Source organism: Suillus fuscotomentosus, assembly GCF_016647785.1.
Source record: "Suillus fuscotomentosus strain FC203 chromosome Unknown F5891scaffold_8, whole genome shotgun sequence".
Lineage (NCBI taxonomy): Eukaryota > Fungi > Basidiomycota > Agaricomycetes > Boletales > Suillaceae > Suillus > Suillus fuscotomentosus.
Window position 1 is genome coordinate 308,840 of NW_024539520.1, and position 25,792 is coordinate 334,631.

The window sequence follows — 25,792 nt, forward strand, 5'->3', positions numbered from 1 at the left end:
CTTACTGGTTAACTTGTTCAGCTGCATCGCCCATCAATGCCCTATGTAAGGTTTCAATACCTCCAAGACTCCCAACTAAATCCACTACAACAGAATGGTGGGCCCCTGACTGAGTTATCCATAGTATCTCTCAAGTGAGTGATTCTTGCAGTCATCATTGGCTTACTTTTTTTTCATTAGTCAATTTTACTTTTTGGCGCTGGGGGTTTGGTGCCCTCCTCTTCCCAAAGCGCTGGGGCTTGGTGCCCCAGCGGCTCAACAAAGGGCTTGGGGCCCTTGAGAGCAACTTTGGGTTGCTAGTATGCTACCTGTCGCGCTCTAGGTCGTCCATTATGTCCAGGGGTGGGCAGACGGCTGTATGGCCCCAGCATTGAAGACAGGGCGCAGAACACTTGTGTACCATCAGCTTTCCTCTTTCTCGCAACTCTGGAACCGCACACATAGTATACGGCAAGCACTCATTATTGTGGCTGATATTCCTTTTCTTAACGCTTCCCTTACTTCATGTGACTCTGCACCAAACCTTACTATCATGACAATATATGTCCGTGTCTGACTCTCAAGGCTTTTTCATTACATCTCAGCCTCGCAAGCTCCAACAGCATCACCAGGCCACAGTAATCAATCAGTGGCCTATTACATCAACCTGTCTTGTAACTCCGGAACTTTACACCCGGTATCCAGTGAGCGCTTATTTTGTTGGCTTATATTCCTGTTTTCAATGCTTCCCTTGCTTCATGCGACTCTGCACCAAACCTTGCTATCATATCGTGGTGGTCTTTATTCTGTCTCTTAAACATTTTATTCATCACCTTTCCTTGGGTGGACACTAGATCAGTGTTACAAGGATATGATAGGTGTGTCTTTCCTCCAGTGTGATAGTTCTGATCCTGATCCATCCAACTTTAGGTCAACAACAAGAATATGTCATTACTACAATGTTTGATGCCTCGTAGTGGAGGTAGTCACATTGAATTGGAAAATCAACCATGATCTATTGGGACCATTAGAGGCTCCGTGCCAATAGGAATAATTAACACAGATGCTGCTTAACACAGACCCTGTTTCGTTTACATACGTGTAAACAGCATTTCTGATATAAACTCTCATTGTTTGCAGGTGAACTCGATCATGTCTTGCAATCAACAATCCCACCAAAGTTCTCTCACTGGGGCAATTGATGCCAAAGCTCCATGGCAACTACATTTATGAAATGTTTCATCCGTAGATGTGAATGCACCCCGTTCAAGGGTAAGGCCATCACGCTGTTCTGTGGTCTGGTCTGAATTTTTTTCTCCCAGACTTCCCGCAAGCAGAAAACGTTGGGTGTTTCTGCAGTCAACACTGATGATGCTTCCCAGGACACTCAATGGCATCCTCACTCTAAGGTGGGTTTTTTTTGGTCTTCACCATAATTATATTTATATTTGTCCCACCTGCACCTGCACTCCGTCCAAAGGTAAGGCCATCACATAGTTCCTGTAGTCTGGTCTGAATTTCTCCTGTCAGACTTCCTGCAAGCAGAAAACATCGGGTGTTTCTGTAGTCAACACTGATGAAACTCAACAGCCTCCTCCTGGCCCTAAGGTAGTTTTTGTTTGGTCTTCACCTTATTTATATTTATATTTGTTCTATGTCTTGACCTCCCAGTTGAAGACACCCCAGAGCCAAATAAAATCATCAGGTCGCAAATTGTCTGTTTCAGTCGACTGCAATGCCACCCCTGATACTACCTCGCAAATAACGCAACTGTCTCATCCTGCTCCTGAGGTATATCCTACTCCTTTCTTTCCTTCTCAATCTCAAATATTTTTCTCTTAGGCTGAGTCCACCGAGGATGTGTTACCAGATTTCGCCAACACTGATTCACTAAATAAACTCCCTGATACTACCTCGCAAACATCGCAACCATCTCATCCTGCCTCTGAAGTATGTTCTATTTTTGTTTCTGTCCGTCTCAATTCAAATGCTTCTATCTTAGGCCCAGTCCCCTGGTGATTTTTTCTCAAATTCTGCCCTTGACGTTGATTCGCAAAATACCCTCAAAACACCGAAGCAGAATTGGCATGAAGATTCGGCCTCAGATTTGGGCTCTGCGGCTGTATGTGTCTAGATTTGGCATTGCGATGACAATTTTAAATTTTATGTTCGGATCTCAGAGGTATACGTGCGGCTCAAAAGTAAAGACTACAGTTACCAGCTGTCAATGTAAGTCATTTCTACCTACCATCTTAAGTAAGTAGAGTGAGGGTTTGGTGCCCTCCTCTCACAATGGGCTGGGGTTTGGTGCCCCAGCTGCTCAACAAAGGGTGTGATGCCCTTGAGAGCAACATTGTGATGCTAGTATGTGACGTGTTGGACATGGCACTGAACACTTGCTGATTATGTTGAATTTGGCGTTAACATTTCCTTCCCCCTTCATTCAGGCTGCTTCAACACCGCAGCCACACCCATGACTGCACATTAAGAACTCCTCTGCCTCAAACAACATTGCATACTGGGATGACCCTGGATTTTACCGCCGACGCATGTCGGGTTTTGGTCAAAACCCTGACAGTGATGTTCCATCACAGAATACTGTCGGGGCTGAGTCGAATGAAGAGGACGATGCCCTTCAAGTGGATAATATTGTTGGTATGTGTGCTTCCCGAATATTTAATTAATTACTCATTCATTGTCATCATTCTAGATGAATCTTCTTCGTCAGGCAGCAATTTTAGTGCTGACGAACGAAAGCACCAAAATGCAAAGAAACAGAAATATGCAGCTTTAACCAAGTACCTGATCATGCACTCACCATTACCGGACTCATCCCCCCGTCATCGCCAGATCATGGCACGAATATTCACTCCTCATCCCCTTTTCCTTGTCTCTCATGCATTCCACCTCCTGATTCTCCACCACGGCTTACTGAGGTCCAGAAAGGCAAAGGCTGCCAGCATTCCCCCGAGGAGCATCGCCCTGCATGCAACAGCGCGCCAGATGTTGAGGCTACTGAGGAGGAACTCACAACTTTTAAGAAGAAGTGCGGACCTATGCCAAGGGTTGCATGGGACAAGGCGAGGGACCTCACATGGGGGTTACTCACTGCGGCCGATCAGCTTGCTAAGGAGTTTGGGAGGTCTCGATGCGATATCTTAATTGCCACTGGTCTTGGAGTCACCACATCACATAAGAAGCGCAACAATGCTAATACATACAGGAGCTGGTATTGGAACACGCAGGAAATTCCCTCTGGCAGTGAGGCTCGTTACTGTCCAAACTATTGTTGTACTGACCCTCAACCTAGAAACACAGTCAGAGATCAATAAGATAATTGACATCAGCTACAGAGAACTTTTTAAGGGTGTAGCTGAGAAAGATGTTGAGACACGCAAGCAGTTGATGGTGCCCTACAATTGGTGGTTAGATGAACATGAAGAAGGCGGTGGTGATAAAGATATTAAGTCAGTCGCTACCCGCATCCAATGGTGCAAAGACCAAATGGCCAGCATGGTATGTGTTTGACCTCTCGTACTTTCAACTAACTTACATATATCTTCCAGGCTGAAAGTTGGTCCAATCTTGAGGATCTTGAGGTTGTAGGGGCGGTTATGTACATTGGTGATGATCCTGCTGGTGCTCAGACTTCCGGCATCTTTGGAGGATCTGAAAACGTCAGGGGATACATTGATGACAACCATGTCAACCTTCGGCAGATGTTGTCCACATACATGATGGTCTTATGGTGAGTTTTTTTGTCCTTGGTCAGCTACGGAACACGTCTCATTCGAGCTTAGTTATCGCTGGTTGCAAGGACAAGGCAATGCTGCGGGTTTGGATATCAACATCGCTGGTCCCAATGACAAGACATTTACTTCTTCGAATCCTCTTATGTCTGACAGGGCTTCCCTCCATCTCTGTTGCCAACACAAGGAGATTGCCCGCGATTGCAACCACCAGGTATTGGGTATCATGTTTAGGGAAAAGCTCACACAGGTCTTTCATGAAATATATGATGCGTATTTTCCTTGTGATTTCAGTTGTACTAGGCTGACATATTCTATAGGAAATGAGGGTGAGTACCCTGACCCTCAGAAAGTTCCAGCGAGCAGCTGGCTTTCTGCTGCCTATAAGCACACAATGTTCATCGCGCTCTGGCCTTTGGAGACCAAGTTTCCTGGGCCTAACTTCTCTCTCAAGAATAGAGAGTTGCGTGTCATTGTGGGTCCCTACCTGAAGCACAAACTGGGGGCTATGTATGACGACGAGCGGCCTGAAGGAAAAGAAGAAGAAAAACAGGAATTTGAGATCCTTCCTTGGGAGAAGGGTGAGTTGGTTCATTTCTTTTTGTTGTTCTCAACTCATTTCATTTTTCTAAGACTGGATCCAGTGGAGTGACCTCGACAAGTGAAAGCAGTCAATACCACTAGTTGCATCGGCTGAGGGATATTCGCTGTGGGAGCTTGGTGACTGTGAGGAGTGGAAGAAGGTATATCAGCTTGCAGTCAAAGAGAAGAATGTGGCCGATGTGTTAAGGTTGGGAACAGCAGGTGGTCCCTCATGTTCCTCTAACAAAACAGTTGCTCCAATTCCTATTTGTCCTCCCTCATCCAATGCTGTTGCTCGTTCCCGCAAGACACCTGCTCCCATGGTTACTCGTCCTCCCTTATGCACTACCAATATCATCACTGCCCCTTTCGCTGCTCCCATTGCTGTTCCTCGTGCACTCCCTCGCAAAGTCAGAACAGAACATGACAGCCTTGGTCGCCCTTCTCATTCCCAGCATCAAGTACCTCGTTTGCAACCTCAGCGCCTGCCCTCACGTTTGCAACCTCAGCGCCTGCCCTCACATTTGCAGCCTTTGCAGCCTTCCTTGTCCTCTTGTTGGGTTTCCAAGGATGTTAAAAGGTCTCCATGTGTTTGGCAGAGGATGGTGATTTCTTTAGTTTGATGTCTGTTGTATGACTGATATTGAATGCAATGCAGGACCACACTCACGGGCAGGGCCTTAATGAACAACCCAGCTTCAACTCCGTGCAGGGGGGATATGAGATGGGTGATAGAGAAGTGGTTGTCGATGATTTAGGTGTTGAAGATACTCTGCGCATTCAGCAGAGGATGGTACTTTTTTTTTTTGGTTTGCAAACATTTGTTTTACTTATATTCAATTCAACATCAGAACCATACACGCATACGCCCACCTCCCTTCCATCTACCTTTGGGTGGAGGCTGTTGGCAGGTGCCATGTCAACCTGTTTGCTATGCTGCACCAGTTGTCTACCAAGCTCCACAGCCAGCTCGCCATGTCTTTCATTCTCAATATCCACCTGCTCGTCACCACATCGAGTCTTACACAGCACAGCCTCAATGACTTGAGTCAACTCCTCTTGACATCTTAATTTAAATATGATAAAATTTGTGTCTTGATATAAGATATAGGAAGTATGGGATGTCCCATTGATTCAAATATACAAGGGGTGAGACATCTCATATGTGCTACTGGGATGTCCCACTGACTCAAATATACCAGGTATGGGATGTCCCATATGTACTGCACAGGACATATGGGATGTCCAATTGATTTGAATATACCATGTGTAGGATATCTCATATGTGCATATACCAGGTGTGGGATGTTCCATTCATTCAAATATACTACGTGCGGGATATCTCATATGTGCTGCACAGGACACATGGGATGTCCCATTGATTTGAATATACCAGGTATGGGACATATAGGATTTTCGGCATTGTTTTTTGAATGTAGGACGAGGGCTCCAGAAGGTAGGGGTTCTTCCAATCCCAGGTAACCAGCAATTCAAAAATAAGTGCAACATTTTTTAGAACAAGGACTCCAAAATGGAGGGGTTCTTCCAATCCCAGGTCACCAGCAATTCAAAAATCAGTGCATATATGTACACCAATGATTCAAGGTTTCAGCCACTATTTCAGCTCTTTCTGAGTCAAGCTTATCAATGCTAAGTCCAACAGGACATCCCATATGTGCTGCATGAAACATATGGGATGTCCCATTGATTCAAATATACCAGGTGCGGGACATTCCATATGTGCTATATGTGCTACATAGGACATATAGGATGTTCCATTGATTCAAATATACCAGATGTGGGACATCCCATATGTGCTGCACAGGACATATGGGATGTCCTATTGATTCAAATATACTAGATGTGGGACGTCCCATATGTGCTACACAGGATATATGGGATGTCCCATTGATTCAAATGAACATGGTTCAAGGAAGGGAACATGGAAGTTAGAGTAAGTGATTTTGTGGGTGTTTGCATCAAAAGATGCCCCGGGATACTATAGTATTGAGAGACTGTGAACACATCTCCCTGCCCAGGCTCAGGCATAGATACAATAGCTGAAGCAATGGTAGAGGAATGAGCAGTCTTGTTAACCTTGTATGAATGAAAGTCATTAGAAATATTTGATAAAATCAGCGCACACATTTCTTCATATGAAAGCATACATCTACTGGCAGTGCTAGCTGTCATCTAAAAGATCAATTTACATTGTGACTAGGAATCTGCATGGATACAGATAACCTGCACAGGTCCCAGGTATAGGTACAGGTATGGCTTAATGGTACTCATATGTAAGGCAGGGGTTTTCAACAAAATACACACTTTAAACATCATACCCTGAGTCTCATATCCTCATATCTGTCATAAAGCCCGTGCCTGCTATTAGGGTATGGGTATATCTATGAGTACATGTATGGGTATGATTTACCCGTGCGGATCCCTAATTTTGATATCTTCAGTGGTCAGTGGCAGTAATGATAGCATGGTAATGGTGGTAGTAGCAGAGGGGTGGTATAGTGGCGGTGGGGCAGGAGCGGTAGTATATTTTAGATAAAGGACCCCTGACACCCAGTGACGTGTCACCGATAACAGGACATCCCCCATGAGCATGATATAACTGGGATTGGAACAAGGGACTATCACAATGGAGTGGTTGTCCCATATGGTCCATGGGCCAAGAGACTGCAAGACATGGACCTATGAACCTGGGAAACTCATGGGCTACATGACACTTTGCTTCATCCCTTGACCTACAATGTTTAAGCATTATGCTATCTAAAAAGGGTTACCTGAAGTGGTATTTACTACTCTATATTCATTCTCCCCTTCGCTTCATAGAAAATTCCCACTCCATTTTATTTCATATAGTCCTATACCATCAAGTTTTTGTCTTGAAACTTAAGTGTTTATTTAACTTTTCTTTATCTTAATGGTTGTCCTATCTATTTTAATATAAATTCCTTGCCATATGATCTCATCCTATTGATTTTAACCTTATCTAACTAGATAAACATCTTTCAGCTATTAGCAGTCCAATATTTGTACTTGAAAGTAGCATCTTGTGTTGTCTTTTTATAGGTTGCAGACAGAAGAATTTGTTTTTCTTGATTATAGCTTTAAAGTGGGCTGTCTTGAGAGTCTGTCTGACTATTTGAGTACAGATAGTAATAGAGATGATGGAAATAATCAATTTGGTCACCTTATTAGCATCAGTGGCCTTTCCAATTAGAATATAGTGATTAAGAGATCTTAAGTCTTATAAAGCAACCTTCTAGATTGGCTACCAAATAACTTAAAGACCACAATATTACTATTCTATCATGGTCAGCATAGACCAAAGACATCAACCCTATTGAATACCTCTGAGAATCACTCAAGAAATTGCTTGTAGCATATCAAGATTCACCATAGGGGCTATTCCAACTATGAGACAGTGTTACAGCAGAGTATGATGGAGATACCAAAGAGGAATATCCAAAATTGATAGAGAATATGTCTAGAAGAGTGGCAGAAGTGTTTGGGGGCCAAAGGAGGTCACATAAAGTACTAGAATTATAGAGATTACATTAGTTAAACTCAAAGTCAAAAAGTGTCACAATGAGTCATCAAATAAAAATAATCATATATTTACATAATGTCATTATTTTCCCATAGTATAGGGAACCAAAATGAAGCTGAGAAGCAGACCTTTCCAACACCTTCTATAGTGTAGTCATATTCCCATGGCTTAACACATGGTATAGCAATTACATGAAAAGCTACAAACATTGGGACACTTTTTTGGGCTACTGTATGTGAGCCTCCAGCTACCAATCTGTCCTCTGCCACCTTGCACGGCAATAACACAATACCTAGGCCTCTAGGCCTTCATAATAGAAGAAAGAAGAAGAGAAGCCTGGAAGATACCAGCTTAGATAAGCAGTCTGGAACTGAATATAACAATATATGACAACATAGGTCTAGAAGACTACCATCACCATGATGCATGCAAAAACTTGTATAAAGCAAGGATATGTACCAAGGAGAACTCAAAACACTTATAGCAGAATAAAATAGATAGTTGTGTTGTGAATATTGTAAAAGCCAAAGGTGCATCCATCACTTAACGATCTCACAAAATACCTTACCATCAACCATAAATTTCTCAGCTAATCTCAAGATATGTTTACATGTGTGCAAGATAATCTTCAGTCAGAGATCAATTTCATTCATTTTATATTGACAGGTAGACTTGGTCTAAATGCCCAATAAGGCATTTCCCATCCCCCTCCTCAATACACTTATAAAAATAACTATCTCAAGAGTCATGCATACGACAATGAGATAAGACATGTCCAATAAAGTAACTGGTGGTAGTTATGAATTCTAACCATATTGAACTAAGGTGCTGAAATCCAGGTTCCTATGCATAAAATTCTCAATGTTCCTTTAGGAAAAGTAGAATAGTGGCATATTGTGAGAACTTTTTTCTTCAAATCATACACCAGTGTTTGAAGAGATATCTCAGATTAGATGTCTCAAAGGGACTAAGCAGCTCCTTTTCCTCGTCACTCGCCACCCAACTCACCATCCAACTTTATCTCCCATCATGGATCATGTCACCTGACTTCTATAGTCTACCATAGTCTACCTTTGTGGTAGACGCACCATAAGCAGCAACTTTGTGTTGCTTGCTGCTGTTAATTGCTTAGACTTCAGTCAGCAGTCTTGTCTTCACTGGTACTATGTTGTCTTCCACTAGCAGTATCTTAAATCTACCATCAGCATTATCTTCAACCCCTGGTATTATTTTCCACAGCTAGAACTGTCTCCCACAACCAGTATTGTCTTACATGATCAGTATTGTCTTCAACTGCCAGAATTGTCTTCAAATGCCAGAACTATCTTAAACCTTCTGTCACTTGCTGATTATTTTGATACTATTAGTGACATTCAGATTTCATTAAAGCCTGTGCTGTTGATATTTACAGGTAAGTACATTCATTATATTTCATCACTCTATCTTGGCTGACATCCAGCCTCTAACCAGTCTGTTTACTTCACTCAAGACTCCTCTTGTCTTTTGCCATAAGTTCCAATGCTAAGTTGGTTTGTGCTACATTTACTAACATCATGCGTTCATCAGATTTTGTCTGAATCTCTCAAGACCTCTTTACTATCTGCCTTCATGGTAGCATTTAAATCATCAGTGACTTCAGATTGCTTTGTAATTCCCTATTCTCAGCATCACTATTCCTGTAGCTACTGTTATGTTGATTCCTGTCTTTAAACCATTCATGTGTGATGACAACCATGCATTCTGATATCTTCATACCTCTACTGTCTTTGATTGATGATGTCTAGGTTATCTCACTGCTACTGATGCTTTCTGTGTGGCTGCATATGGCCACCAAGTCATCACTACTCCCAACATGAAGTTTATTCCGCATCAAGCATCCCAGGGATAAAATGGACAATGGTTACTCATTTCCCAATCCAAAATTGTTCATCAATGTTCTTTCTTGTAATCATTGATGAAGTACCTTGCCAACTGGCTAGCATGCTGCCCAACCTGGCTAGAATGTATCTACAAAGAAAGCCCTCAACCTCCTCATGCCCAGAACTGGCATGACTTTTTGATATCTCAGCATGCTCAGGTTAAGAGCTCTTCAACTTACAACATGCTATGCTTTGCAACATCATCAAGCGCATATTTGGCGTCCTCAAAAGCCGCTTCAAGATCCTCCTCCTTCCATCCAACTATGTGATGGAAGTGCAGGCATGTATCCCTCCAGCATTATGCTTTGTGCACAATGTCATCCATGTTCATGATCCAAATAACTTACAAGACTATCGTGACCTTGATCTTGTTCCAGGAGCACATGTCATATCCCGTATTCCGGACCTACATCCAATAATATTCCCACGCCTCATCCAGACCTTCGGATATCCTATCCATGTCTGCAGTCCTCTATCCATCTGGATCCCTGCACCTCCGCACATCCAGATCCAGATCCCTTTACCTTCGCAGCTAGCCTGCATCGTTCACCCTTGTCCCATTGCCCTAATATTATATCTTCCATATCCACGCATCTCATCTGGACCACATCCGATCTGGTCCGATCCGATCCTATCCGACGTATAGATACATTTCCTATCCGATATACGATAAGCTTCTTGATTCATTTCCTGTGCATATAACATTAACACAGCCTATCCGGTATTCCTTGTTACCTGTACCTCGGTTATATCTATTACCGGTATGCTTACTGATCTGTTAACCTATGTTCATTTCCGACTTGTGTTTGTCAACCTTTGCATATGCTTCATACATAGCCTCAGACTCTGCTTATTGATCCTTCCGTTATTTCTCTTAGTATATAAACTCGTGTATATGTCTTGTAGTACCTCAGTCTGAATATCATATTAGTCCTTGCACTAGTCTTCACTCTAAGTCCTCATATCAGTTCTAGTCTTCCAACTTAGTTGTTATCCATCTCAGGCCTGGGGAGTTTCTCCCTAGGCCGGAGCTCTGCTTATCCGATACTCCGCTCATCCGCTCATCCGATCCTCCGTAGTTTCCGGAAGTTCATCCGGATCTTTCCCGTGGTCCTCCGGACCTATTCTGCTTCTGACTTTGTCCTTGCAGCCTTTCCTCTGTTTACTTCTACTCAGGACTTGTCCTGAGTAGCCATTATACATATCCGTATCAGGACAAAACCTCATCGTAATTTCCGGAAGTTCCTCCAGAACTTTCCTGCACTCATCCGGAAGTTACTTGCACCCGTCCGGAAAGTCTTTCCGAAGTTTCCCGCGCCTTTGGATGTCCTTCGGACGTCTTCAGACTTTCCTTGGACACCAATCTGAAATTAAGGGCACATACTCGGGTAAGGGGCACAGCGCACGAGCTGAAGCCAAGCCCCTCAGAATCAGTCCTACCCTTTGTGCATGGTCTTAACAGCACATGACACTGGTTTTCTTGCTGAAGGTCCTCCTGACAAAGAAGCATGTGTTTAAGCACAGACACAGCATGATACAATTGCATATCAGATGTGGGATGATTATAGCAGAGAACGACAGCGCAAAGGTTTTCCAATTATCCAAGAAGTTTTGTAGTCCAGTACTAGTACTTATTCAGTTTTTGTTCCAGTAGCTACACAGTATAGAAGCACATGCAGTCCCATCAGTGACTCAAAGCTACATTGTTTTTATACAAAGTCTATTCTGCAAACAAGTGGTCTTCACTCTGATAAATTGATTAGTAATAAAGTTTGAAAGAGATGTGTAAATGTAAACTTGAACTAATTGAAGTACTGTGATAAGAACAACTCCAAAGCTCATCCTTCTGAATGGAAAGGTATGTATCAGTGATTGCAATATCACCTTGAATGTGCGTCATAGCCACTACCATCTCTGAATCAGTCAGACCCTCCTCCTGCTGTACACACATGATTGCCCTTTGCTTGCGTACCGGGATAGGATCCACTGAGTGAGCAATGACATGTGTCATGCATTCTTGCATGTGCGAGGTGTGTTCTTGTATTGCGCTTGTCGCGCTGTTGAAGGCTGACCTAAGACTGTGAATTTCAGTACTCATATGGTCAAACACCTCCGGAAAAGAGATGCCACTGCAGCACTGCGATTTCATTGATTTCGATGAACCTGATGTGCTGCTCATACCAGTTTTCATGGAGTCAGGAGGGCAGCTGTTGATCCTTTGGCTATCATCACTGTCAGCAGCATTATGTTTTCCCAGTGCCCTTGAGGTGGTGGGCATAAAGGACATGCTAGCGGTGGGGGACTCCAGAATATTTGTACTGGTGAACAAGGGTGGGTGTGCAGGATCAAATATGATTGAAGAGATTAGTCTGTCTGGCACTGGTAGAATGTTTGGGTTGGCATGCTTGATAGCATTGAGTGCTCTCTCCGAGTTCTGCCAGACTCTAAGTCAGAGATTTCAAATTCACTAGAACTGGTATTTATGTAGTTTGGTATAGTAGCTATACTAGTCATGGGGGTGGTACTGCCACCTCAGTTGCTGACTGCCACTGTGGGCCACATGGTAGCATGGTACATGATATCTCCTCTTCCCTTTGATGGCAAAATGTCCTTTAAGGTATCATAATGCAGCCAGCCTTTGTTCTTGTACTGCTTTGCTTGAGGGATACTCTAGACTGGAAAATATATCAGCTCATATGTTGCCATAATGATGATTAAATACCTTCACTAGGTCTGTCCATATAGACTCAGATGCCTCTGTGATATTAGCACCATATTCCAGACTGAAATAGATCCTGGAATAATTTGCTAGCCTGTCGACAACATTGAAAGTTCTGCAAATCTGAAGACTCATCAGTCAATACAATCGCACATGATCTAAGATCTCACTCAAGACCACTTGAATTAGCATGCCTCTGAGGTCTTGACATGGTCTTGCATTGACTGATCGGCAGCCATTGCAGCAGAAGTGGCAGCCCAGAATGTCTTGTTAAAGTTGAGGCCTTCTCCACCTTTGGTGTGGTGTGTGGAGATGTACTGGATGAGCCATAACTCATCATTTAAAGACCAGTTAGTACACTCCTTGGTCTCAGGCATGAATTCCTTGGCTTTCTTGCCATGAGTTCTATAGCAGAGATGTGTGGTACGGAAGGAGGTGCGTGTCCCTCAAGTGGAAATGCAACTTTCTACAGGAAATGTTGACCATCTTACTGACTACAATCTTTGTTTCGTTGAAGAACATGCTCACCAGTCAAGACTTGCAGACACTTCAAGCTACTGGAAGACAAGACTTGGCATCAGTCAGTGCACCTGTTTGGACCAACTATGTCGCAATATATATCTACAAGTCCATTTGGATGCTCAAGCTCTTAAGATGTGTATCCGTGAATGACTTCAACAGTACAAGTTTGAAATTGAGAAGCCTGAATGCTCATATAGGCAAGTAGTGAATAGTACTGGTGTTCTAAGTTGCACACATGGACTTCAACTAATTGAACTTTCTCTTTGCAGAGCACAAGCTTAATTCTTATGTTGATAACACAATCCAGCAGTGCAGTAAGTTTATATATATGAGATCAGAATTCTATTTCTTTGGGTGTGTGAACATTTGGGAAGCTAGACAGTAGCCTGGCAGGTGAGTGAGTGAGTGGCTGTTGAGGCTGATGATAGACCTATGGAGGTGCTGTTATGAGTGGGTAAAGTGATTTGTCAATATATTGTGTGCTAGTGCCTGTAAATCAAACCAGTCACAGTTTCTCATATCTTTAAAACAATCAAAGATGAGTATATATATGTGGGAGTATAGGATTTCTGCAAGAGTCAGAGCACATATACTCACCTGAGATACTTTTGGATAATTGATGAGTGCATCAACTTGAAAGGTTATTCAGTGCGCACATTAGTTATGAACACAGAACAAAGACACACACTATTTGATCCAGCCATTCTACCCACCCCTTCCTCTTAACGTTCAGACTGACAGAACAGACATATGCACAGATACCCCAATCTATCAGATCCTTGAAATCATGTAAAGCATTGGGAAGCTCAATGATGTCATTACAGACATCCTACAGAAATATACAATGATCCTAGATCTGGTACGATGATTAGAGGCATGTTTGATGAGCTTGATGTAGTGCATAGACTAAAGAGAGTAGCTTGGGACAAGGACAATTTGACGCACTTGAAGGACGATATGGGTATATTTGTGTTGGGAGTCCTTCATTTATGGATGGAAAAAGGACATATTCAGAAATAGATGACACTAGAATGATAAGAATAAGGATTAGTATGAGTGATGTATGATCTGTGGCATGACATATAAAGATATCATAATAAAAAAGCAGCCTCCTGTTCTTGACACATATACCAAGATGTATTATGTGTAAGATGACTCAAATAAAACTGCAAGGCATGATCATGTGTAACCAGTGTGTTTCCTGGAGCATACACCACTGGGTGCAAAGTGGGTGAGATCCAAAGAAGAAGGTATCCATCAGGACCTACAACTCATTCATTCTTGTTCGCAGCAACAGAGACTGGTGTGGAAGAATACTAGAGAAAGGAGGTGGTGGAAGCTTAAGTGTCAGCATGCTACACCTAGATTGTCTTGTTATATGAACCAGAGACTATGCAACTTCCATCTGATGAGATAGTTGTTCATAGGTGGCTGTTTACACTTCCCAAGCTATGTTCAAATAACAGTACTTCTATAAGGTCAGCAACAATACAGTTAATCTAACAAATGGAAACTGAAAGGAATCACTCCAACAGTATGGCAATGATAACAGATGAAAAAAGACTAGTCAACCCAAAAGTATGGCAATGACAAAAAAGAAACAAAGAAAAAGACACCTCCTTAAACCTTCCTTCAATGACAATGCCTTGTAACAATCATATTTCAAAAAGAGTTGTGTGGAATTACAACAATGAACCCTCTCAACATGAACAGGTAGAATAAAAGGTCAGAACTAATCAATGCTCAGTAGAACTCTTAGCTCACTGTTGAACCTACTACCAAGGAACTCATGATGAGTATTAAATGGAATCAGGAACAAACATTCTTGGTTTTAGTATCAAGTCCTCTATTCAACAACTAAAGTCTAGCAGACAAGGAAGACCCTGGCTCAGTATCACTACTCAGATGAGTGAGGTCAAGTGTTACTGTTAATCCCTAAAGTCTCCCCACTAAACTACTCAGAGTCTAGATAGACGAAAGAGACAACATAAAAACTTCTGAAATATGAATGAAAGCTTAGCACCATAACTTGAAAGAGAAGAAAGAGAGAGGATCACAGAGAGAGAATAAATAAATAAAGACAAGAAAGAAGAAGAAAAGAGTAACAGAAAAGAAAGACAGAGAGAAAGAAAAAGAAAAAGAAAAAGTGAAAGAAAAAGAGAGAGAGAGAGAGAGAGAGAGAGAGAGAAAAGAAAAGAAAAGAAAGAGAAGAAGAAAAAGAAAACTAGAAAATTAAAGAAAGAAAATCAAAAAAAAAGTTCTGTTGGTTGTTGAGCACAGTGAGCTCAAGGTCTTGGTTATCATTGGTGGTGATAAGCTAGGGGTTTTGATGTTAATGGATGCTGATACTAATGAGCTTAGAAGCTTGCTGGTTACTGAAGGTTGTTGGCTGACTACTGGTTACAATAACTTTGCTGAAGGTACTTGATAGCCCTGGTCACTGTTGTTTACAATAATCACACTTCACACACTATTGTATTCTGAAAGTGGGGCCTAAACCACTCTTTTTTATGGGGAAAAACTTGGATCTTATATATACAAAAAAGGTGGCTGGGCTACTTTTCCCGCCATCTAGGGGGGGTGAGCTTAGTCAGCAGTATCAAAAATTATGTTGCATGAGACCATGATTAGTCAGCATTAGTCAGCATACTTGGACTGAGTATTCTATCCATTTAATTTGGATCACAAGTCACCTGACTTAAGATCATATGATTTAATGTCATGTAATAGGCTAATTGTGCACTACAAGAGAAATACTCATGATTATTGGTGTTCCGTTCTGATGTTACTTTGTTGAATGAGAAAATGACGTGAGGCATGTATTTAGGGTTTTGAGGAAATTTTCCCAGGGAAACCCATGTGAAAACTCTTTTCCAAAGTCACCTGACATGCAGGGGGTTGAGCCTGAGTTATTGATATTGATGACTAAGCCAAATTCATTGCAGAATTAGATGTACAAAAATGTTCAGCCTATCTGAGTTCCATTGAACAGATGAAATAAAATATTGTTTGAGCTGCATCCTGGCTTTAGAGTAGAGGTAAATGGTTTCATAGTGATTTCTAGGGTATTAGGCTCATGAGAGAGCATCTGGTTTGGTGCAGATCACCACTTGACAAAAGCACTAAACAGTGATACTGTTACTGACTGGGTCTTGAGTTTGTATTAAGGTCTGAAAGTTTTCAGTTGACACTGACTCAGTGATCCATGGCCTGGAATAAGCAAATGGCTCATAGATCTAATGATGGGAAGGCTCAAGGTCACATGTCAATCATGGATCCTGGAAAGCTAAAGATCAGAATCCAGTGCAGACAGTATGCACTCATATCAATATCAATGTATCTTCACTGCATAAGGTGAAAAATGATGTACAGTTTATGATAACCTCAATGTCTTCTAACTAATATATCTATGCAGTTTTGTTGAGACAGCAGTAAAAACCTTGTTCTCTTCACCTGTGATAAGTGCCCACACATTATTTGCACTCATTGCATTGATGTTCCTTCAAATTACCTCAGGAAATTGAAAAAAATAAATGTCAAATTTTGCTGCATCCTTTGTCACACAGTGTTGATGAAGAAATTGAATTACCAGACACCATACTATGCAAGTATTCTAACATCATATCTCCAGTCTTTTACTCAGTATATACTTCAAAGATTTTTCAGGGATGCACAGCCTGTTCTCCCATTCTTTCTGCCTGTTTGTGTGCAATTAGAGACATCCAAGTGTTCCAATATATCTGCCTCTCACATTCTTATTATCTACTTTAAACTGGTTAACTACGCGACTACTGGGAGCCTGGTTAATATCATCCACCAATTTTTGATGCCATATTTTCCTTATGGTGGTCTCTGCAAGCTCAATGTAGTTTTTGATCTAGACATTTCTTCAAAAGTCAAAGGTTATAATGAACAATACATGGAGCTCACCAAGGATATCGTTGAACATAGCTATTACAAGTCCGTATGTATTGTAATTAAGACCTATACAGACGATCTGCATTGATTTGTTCATTGGCCATAAACAGGAAGACAAAAGTAGATATGTCTCTTATTTTGTTCCTGAAGTAAGCTCCCTCTTGATTGGCCAATCATATACTCAATATTTTCCCTGTCAGTTCTTGAATGTTCTCTTCAAGCCATGGCAGGACATAATCACATGCACTAAAGACACAAAAATGTTTTTCTAATAATACTGAATCATTTCATGATCTGTGTCTGTCTGTTCTCAACTCCAAACTTTCATCTGCAGTTGCATTCACAGCCTTGCACTTCCAACCACAATTCACATATCATTTGGTAGTCACTTTTTCTCAGCATGTCCTCGTCAAAGGTGTTCCCCTCCATGAAGCATTCCACAAGATTCTTAGTCACTCATACTGATTGGGAATGTACACAAATATAATTCTTATGACAAGATCTGAAACTAACAGAAAGGCACAATACTGGATGGCTGGAGGTGCCTCTAGACTTTTCCCAACCCAACAAGGTAACCAAATTTTCAGACATTGTTAAGGTTATACTCTCGTAGGATCGGATCCAAAGGACTTCGGCCTCAGCTTGTACACTGTGCCCCTTTTCCAAGTACTGTCCCTTATTTCAAAGTACTAACGATAATGTGTCCGAAGGTCTGGACGGGTCTCATAGTTATATTCGGATGACTTCTGGATATTGGAAACATGTATAAGGCTAATCCGGACATATCTGAACTAGAAACTAACAGAGTAAAGACTACCCGAAGGTAGAGCCAAGGATATAGACTATCAGAATCTATCCGAAGTCTCGGAGGGTGACAAGAGTAAGAAGGACTCAAGTCCGGAGGACAGAAAGAGGACAAACTAAGATGATATTCGAACTGAGGTACTACAGGACATATACATGAGTTTATATACTAAGAGGATAACAGAAGGATCAGTAAGCAAAGGTCCGAGGCTATGTATGAAGCATGTGCAAAGGTTATCAAACATGAGTCAGAAATGAAGCATAGGTTAATGGATCAGTAAGCATACCGGTAATAAGTATAACCGAAACACCAGGAAGAGGAAATACCGAATAGGCTGTGTTTAATGTTATGTGAACAGGAAATGTATTAAGAAGCTTATCATAAATTGAATCAGAAGCGGATCTATGCATTGGACCGGATCAGATCTAAGAGTCCGAAGTCCAGAAGAGAAGCATGAATATATGGGATATGACAGACATGTAGTAATAACGTAATGGGCAAGACTGTTAAGGCTTAGCTTTAGCATTTATCTAGGGTAGAGTAATGGCACTTACCAAAGGATTCAATGATTATTTCAGGGACAGAGCTGTCTGACGATACAACTCTTTGGTGGCCATATCTATTCAATTTTCCTTGACTAGAAGTAGATACTGTCCTTGAATATTGCTGATGCCAAGGCAGAGGTATGATAGCATCATCTGAATTTAGAGGAGAAAGCAGATTTGGTGAGGATAGAGAGAATGTGAGAACTTTGCATGCAAGTCTGTGTCGCTCATCAGATCAAACTGTGTTTCATGTAGTATAGAAAAGAACCTTGTCTGTACCCATATCAACACCATTCCTCAACCTCATCTGAGTTAGACCTTCTCAGCTCATCAGCAAGCCTCTGCTTTGACAGGTATCCCCATGAGTACTTGAGTGAAAGCTGAATGTAGTGACCCACTTACTGGATGAGACTTATTACATAAGCTGCAGAGGTATAATTAGATTATGTCAAATTGAAGGCCACCAGACTATCATAGAGTTTAGATGCAAGTCCCAGTCTTCAGATGTCCACAAGATGTTTAATACTTTTAAATTGGAGAAAACCTGGAGTTATCACTCGCCTGCGAACAGTGAACGGTACATCTAATAACAGTCAGTTTAGATATCCTCTTCTATTGGTATGTCAGTTACTGATTTGAAGGGCAGAGGAGACTCATTTACAGGAGGTGAGAAGTGAGGTTATGCTCAAATAGAAGCCTTATTCTAATGCTGTTGAGAGTGCCATAGTATTCAATGCTAGTGGTCAATCAAATGAGGACTCTAACAGCAATATCTCATTCCTGTCATCAACTTACTTTGAGCGCAAGCTGTCTCTTTTGTAAGTGACAACCTCATTCAAGCTCCTTATAATACATCTTTTACAGTAAATCAGGTGTTCCACAGGATGCAGGAATTAATTTTCTTCAGTCTGGATAAGAACACCGGACCTTGAAGAACTAATATTGTCTAGCTCTCCCAACTGATGAAGGTGTAACTTCTGATCACATGTACCAGGCTATTGTAGAGTCAAGATGTGAGTGCTAGTCTTTTCAAAAAGGATGCTAGGAGCATTTTGATGGATTTTACTGTTGTCCATCTCACAGCTATACCTCAACCAGAGGAGAAGTCTTGCTATTAAGGGTGGCAAATGACTGCAGCAAATGCTTGCCTTCTTGTGGAAGTAAAAATGTTTGTAAGCAGGAGTCTGAAAGATGATGAGCTGGATGAGAGCATTAAATTCCATAACAATGAGGCTAGGACTGACATATTAGTGCAAGCAGATGTGTTTTTCTTCAAGATGAAACCAAGGATTCTGTGTGCAGTCGACAATAGTCAACATGCAATGTCAATTTCATGATTGGTAGTCTCGGCATCAAATGCTAAGTGTTTGATGAGAGTGAGCAGATCCATCAAGTTAAACGCTAGATGTTCAATCAGACAAAACTCAAATACTAACTTTTGGTCAGCAGCACTCCTGATATTGACACTGAATGCTAAGTGTTCAACAACACATTGGCAATCAACACTTTCCCTTTCCTTTCACTTCTAATATTCATCTTATCATAGCTATTCATTCCTTTGATATTAGCAAGCCCAGCACTAAAGTGTATTTGTGGTTTTGTCCTCATGGATGTTGTCAGGCTATAGCATCATATAATTGTAGAATTTGAAATATGATTTGTCAGCACAGACTGCATCAGAGATGTTCTTCTTTCCCCAGATCCCAATGTGCAATAGCAACATCAATCAGTAGTAGTTCAAGTAGACACTGACAAACATGGAGGCAGCCCATCCTATTGCTGCTGCTAAAAGTATGATCAGGACCCATGTAATTGCAGGTGATGAGGTAGGCCAACCAAAAATAAGACTCTAGGTCATGATAGAATTCAAATTTTGTGTTTAGCATTGAGGTATTGGACTCAAAGAGAAGTGTCTCCCTCTCATTATATCAATATCAGATGGATCTCAAATAAACAACTTACTGTGCATGGCAGGAAGGCATCCCCAGGTTCTGAATAGTCTGTGGCAGATCTCCAATTGGATGTCATCTAATCTTTCATAGGCATCTATTCTTTTTCTGCCCCTCTGGGATATGGAGAGATGACAGCTTTGGCAGATATCATTTTTACCAGGAGTATTGGATTACCATCACTAACATCACAATGCAATACCGTGCAACATCTATAATAATGACCCAAATAAATGTTAGATACAGTATGTATATAGGCAAATATTCAATCTCACCAACTATGGCACCTGTGATGCTGTAGAACATTTCATGTTGTCTTACTAGAATGTTAAAACAGTAAAATTCACCAATTTTCAGTATCCTACCATGGTCAACAGTTCAGACAAATACTAGCAGTTGATAACATGGTTGTTTGTGGAATAAAGTGTGTTGAGTTTTCAAAGGAAGTACTCAGTGACTAAAGAGAGAGCAGAATCAGTAACTAGCTTGATACAGTGCTATGATCCTAAAGAAAGTCAATAACTGGTACAATGCAGTGCTATGACTTCAACAAATACAGATATATGTCGATGCAATAATTCTCAGAGCTATATGAATATCCCCTATCTTCACAAACCAATTGGAGATCAAACTAAGCCTCTAACACAAATCAACCTGAACTAATACATGACTTTGAAACAACAAAATATATCCTCTTGATGTAGTCTTAAGTTGGCCAAGTTCTTATATTAGTGACTAACTGTTAGTCTTATTTGTTGTCTCTTGCTAATTAAAATATATATATTCTCTTCACAGAATCAATTTCCAGTGTCTGAAAGAGAACTAGAATATATCTGCATTAGACAGCTGATAATCATATATCAGCTAGTGTAAAAGTATGGCTGTAATCTTAGAGGTGAGAATCTAAAAAGAGCCTTATGGTCACTCTTCTTATTTTCACTCACTTATTCACACTCAAGCTTAGGTAATACAAGAAAATGGGCTCTGATAACTTGGGAGCTCTCTTTATTAGAGTGGAAAAAAAGCCCCTTATATACTACTCTACTAGTGGCTATGCTACTGATTACTAATCTACTATTAAAGTTACAAAGAATGTCACATAACTTTCCACACTATTGCATTAAACTCTAGTGGTGTCTGATAGAATATTTTGGAATCTTTCAAGTTATCATTAGTGACTGTGCTTTGTGGCTGTGTAAAATGAAAGGCTTGCATAAGCAAACATATTCAAGATATGACATAAAACATACTGATTATATAATATGTATGTCAGGATATATCACAAAGTATGTTTTAGAACATGTGAAAATGTGTGAGAAAATTGTAGGTATTGCACTCATTTTGAGTCTGAAAATACTCAAATATGTTATGAGTACTGCAAAGAAAATTCTAGACACAACTATAGGCTATTATGAAGAGTATTACAAGCTAGATATTTACTATGTTCATGTATAAAACATATTTGTGCATGTCAGCATGCAGTTCTGAACCATGATATGTTGACTCCACAAGTAGTGAAAGATGTGTATAATCAATGTCTTTCCTTGAGCTCTTGTTTTTTTGATGTGTTGGAGCCTTGGCCATTCACTGTAATGACATCATAGAAGTATATATGGAAGTGATGGACTGCGCAATCGGAGATCCAGAGAACAGGCCAATGAAGGGGTGCATGTGATCTTTCATGATTGTTCCAGTGTGTGTATAAATTTATGTGTGCAGGAACAAGCTGAAACTTACTCTTGGACAAAAGTTATGGTAAAGGATGGAGAGCGTGAATAAAGATGAGGATAGGGATGAAGCAATATACTTCCAGCATAGACCTGGCAGGCTAGCAAAGCTGGATTCACTTCTACCTACATCTGTTCAGGTAATACAACAACTTCTAGTATCTGCTACATCATAGCAACCTCTGTCTACATTAGTACCTCCATTACCTCTTGTTTTGTGTGGTAAATGACACCAGTGTACCTGATATACATAATAATGATGATTTTGCATCTTTGGGCCCATCAAAGAAGAAAAGACACATGGAAACTCACCAAAACTTTGTGGATATGCCAGAAATCTTATACAGCTCAGCACCATATGTGCTGGAGAGCTCTAATGTAAGTAAATAATCATTATTTTGATTGCTATGCATACTCATGATACCATTAAACTCAGGCTAAAATCAATATCCAGCCTATTGAACTGGAAGTGACCATCAGCCTTTCTTCAATGTTAATCATGAGCCTTTAATTGACAACAATAGCCAGCACAATAATGAGCCTGGTGATAAGTTTTAAGGAGCAGACCAGGACTTGAGCTCAGTATATGAAAACCTTGAAGATGTGGAGGAGGGTGGGCCCCAGATGTGAACTATGGGTTGGACAGATGAAGATTTAGAAGAGCTGCACCATATAGCTCGATTCAAAGATGCTTAAGACACTTTACATTTTTCTTCAGATGCAATTGATTGCCTTTATAACTCTCCTCGTAAACTTCCAGATACCACATTGCAGATTTGACTGTCAATACAGGATCTGGTTTCAATTGTGCATGCTGCAAACCTGAAACACAAATTCTGTTAAGGTGTAGTGTTATCATGATGGAGGCAAGTTATGTTGGAGAGATAAAGTTGGCAAGGCAGAAGCTGAACTTGAAAGTCATAGTGTCATACCCTTATTACCATTGACTGATCATGAACTAAAAATTTATCTTCTTTGCAACTAGTTGATCTTCAGAATTGTCAATATCACTGAAATTCACTTAGATTAATATGACAATACTGTATAGGATATTTGGAGGGTAGAAAGATTGGTTGCATGAGCCATAAAGAAAGATGCTTATATCAGCACTGCAATGATTTGAAATACAACAGTACTAGTACATAAATCCAAACAGGTAAATGGTGCTAAGATTTCAACATGCTGGTTTGGCCAATCAGTGCCAAGAGGAACAATTCTTTGCAATAATGTCCAGTCCCATGACATAGCTCATTTCCACTAGTTCCTTGCATTTTTGACCCAGGACACACTGCTTAGCTTCCAGCACTCCTTGTCTTGAAGCTGCTGAAGTGAATTATTAACATATACTGTAAGTGTTCCTGGGTAATTACAATGACATTGTTGAAAATTTGCTATAAGAGGTAAAAACCTAATAAGATTCAAGTGAAGAATACAATTGTAATACAACATGCTAAAATAAACCCATATATATAAACACTGTTTTTTAGAATATTGCTCAAAGCAGCTCATGTCATTTGTGAAGTCAATCTGAGGTCAGATGTTAGTCAGTCATAAGACAAAGTGGTGATATTGTGTACTCACTCAATTGGAGCAATCAGTATTTGTGCTGACATCACTTTGATAAGCATTGATTTGAGCTTGCATGCCATTCATGTCATATAGTATAAGATATTATATTGTGAGATGGAAGACCATGCTCAATGTATAATTTGATGTATACAGAATTTCATAGGAAATATGATGACATGGCATAATCACATTATTCCCACACTTCATGACAAAAAAACATAGAATTAGAAGATACAAATTTCCTTTCCTTATGTGTGCCAAAATATTCAAAAACATAATAAATATATTGAAGATTTTTTATATACAAGACTTAATCTAAAAATGAGTCATTTTCCCTCAAGAAACAGTCTATAATTTTCATTCATCATTCCTCAAATAACAATTTACAGTCATGTTAAATTTTTTGCCTTTGTTTTTTCAGTGTTCTGTATATCAACAATCTCAATTACTTCATTCTGTTCACCATATGTTTGATCTAAGAACATTGAAAGATCATATAACAAATAATAACATATATTTTGACAATGTTTTGTTAAGGAAAAGCAAAGAAACTTTCAAACTTTTATTTGTATATTTGATAAGAGGAAATCTATGAAATATGTGTTTATTTTTTGTACAAATAAATACATGATGTTTGCAGTATATTTCTTCTCCACAACACCTAAAAAATATTCATTATATTCAGAGAAGAAAAATGAAACTGAATTGCAATATACTCTGCCTCAGAACGTGCACAAATAAGGCATGGTTTTCTGCACACATTTGGTGGAAAATACAGCATTATCCTTAAAGGAACATGATGAATTTTTGCATCATGTCCCACACACAGACGATCATTGAAAAGGTATAGGAATATATCTGAGGTTATCAAAGTGCAGGAATGCATGCCTGAAGGTGCAGAAAGTGTGGGAAAGTGCAGACAAGGTATAGAGAGGTCAAGGAACAAGATTTTAAGAGTGTAAGGGCAAAGGTATATTGTGAGATAAGGAAAGTCCAGATATAGACAGATATAAGTGACCTAATAGGGGCTTAAAATGCACACTACAAGAGACTACTTTGAAGGTAAACCTATTAGGTGAGGTATAAGAGAAGTATAGTAAGTAGTCCCAAGTATAGGCAACTTATACTATCTTGAATCCCACTTAGAGTAGGAAGGGATAGGAAATATAGGAAATATGTAAGAATATGTAATAAGGCTGCAACACATTTTACAAGCCTCAAGGTAAGGAAATTCAGACACTAATGGGGTTTGGAAGGATCATGTATTGATGAAAAACCCTCCTAATGCATTTCTGAGATATCAAAAGCATAGGAATGCATGTCTAATGTGGCCGATACATGAGAATGCATATCTGATGTGGTCAATATACAGGAAAGTATGTGTTTGGCTTCATGCAAGAGTTAATTGCTGAACAAAGAATGGATAATGATAGAGAAACTGATAGTGCTCTACATATCTTGACACATGTAAGAAATTAGCCTCTTTACTGTTCAGTGCAGGTCACACTACACTTCTGTTGGTTACTCTACAAGCTTGGCACACTGTGTGTATAAGTTTACATTTTACATATATTTGTTAGTCTCACATACTGCTGCAATCTCATGCATATCTCTTATGGTACATTCTGTTAATGCAGGGTTTGGAAATCACACAAGGTAGTAACCAGCTGGACTCATTTGAGTATTAACCACCCTATTCTAGCATATTTCTCTGTCTGATCAGGAAACTCAGGAGATTTTCAGAGGATATCAACAAATGAGGTTTTTTGAAGTTCACCTCATATTAGTCTAACATTTTGTGGAGAACTCCATCTCCCCCTGCTCCTCAACCTAAGCTAAAGCCAGTGGTACCTGCACATGCTGAGTTGCATGTCCCAAGTAATTTGATAGAAGCTAAGTTGTGTAAGGATTTTGTACCTATACAGATTGCAACTAAAACAAGGCTATCCTCTCTACTGCATCTATTTCAAATCAACCCTTACAACCTATACTAGTATCTAGAAATTTTATCTATAACATAGATATTGTGCATGCTGAATGGTGAGCTGCTCTCTTAAATCTTTCTCCATCAAGTTTTCAGTGTTCATCCCCTTCAATCTTGTAGGAAGCAGAATGACAACAATGACAACCTAGTAGCCAATAATAATGTTAATGAGGATGAGTAACCCAATAATATATCTTTCAATGTGTCCAAATGTCCTTAGCAGCTGGCAGCTGAAGATGAATATATTCAGAAGGACATTTGTA

General features: G+C 40.2%; 1 protein-coding gene across 1 annotated transcript; it reads left to right on the forward strand.

Annotated features, from left to right (window-relative positions):
* Window positions 1-36: 36 nt before the first annotated feature.
* Window positions 37-5,463, forward strand: F5891DRAFT_976545 (uncharacterized protein; the record flags this gene model as incomplete). The annotated part of the gene is made up of 25 exons (XM_041376618.1): window positions 37-97; window positions 181-299; window positions 323-443; window positions 585-683; window positions 834-857; window positions 1,229-1,251; window positions 1,302-1,388; window positions 1,510-1,587; window positions 1,651-1,770; window positions 1,822-1,929; window positions 1,982-2,101; window positions 2,160-2,208; window positions 2,237-2,343; window positions 2,469-2,634; window positions 2,690-2,868; window positions 2,916-3,240; window positions 3,290-3,495; window positions 3,546-3,727; window positions 3,780-3,942; window positions 4,049-4,057; window positions 4,078-4,309; window positions 4,413-4,771; window positions 4,969-5,103; window positions 5,162-5,221; window positions 5,422-5,463. 25 exons carry the CDS (start codon window positions 37-39, stop codon window positions 5,461-5,463), a joined length of 3,174 nt encoding a protein of 1,057 aa, XP_041230540.1.
* Window positions 5,464-25,792: the final 20,329 nt, after the last annotated feature.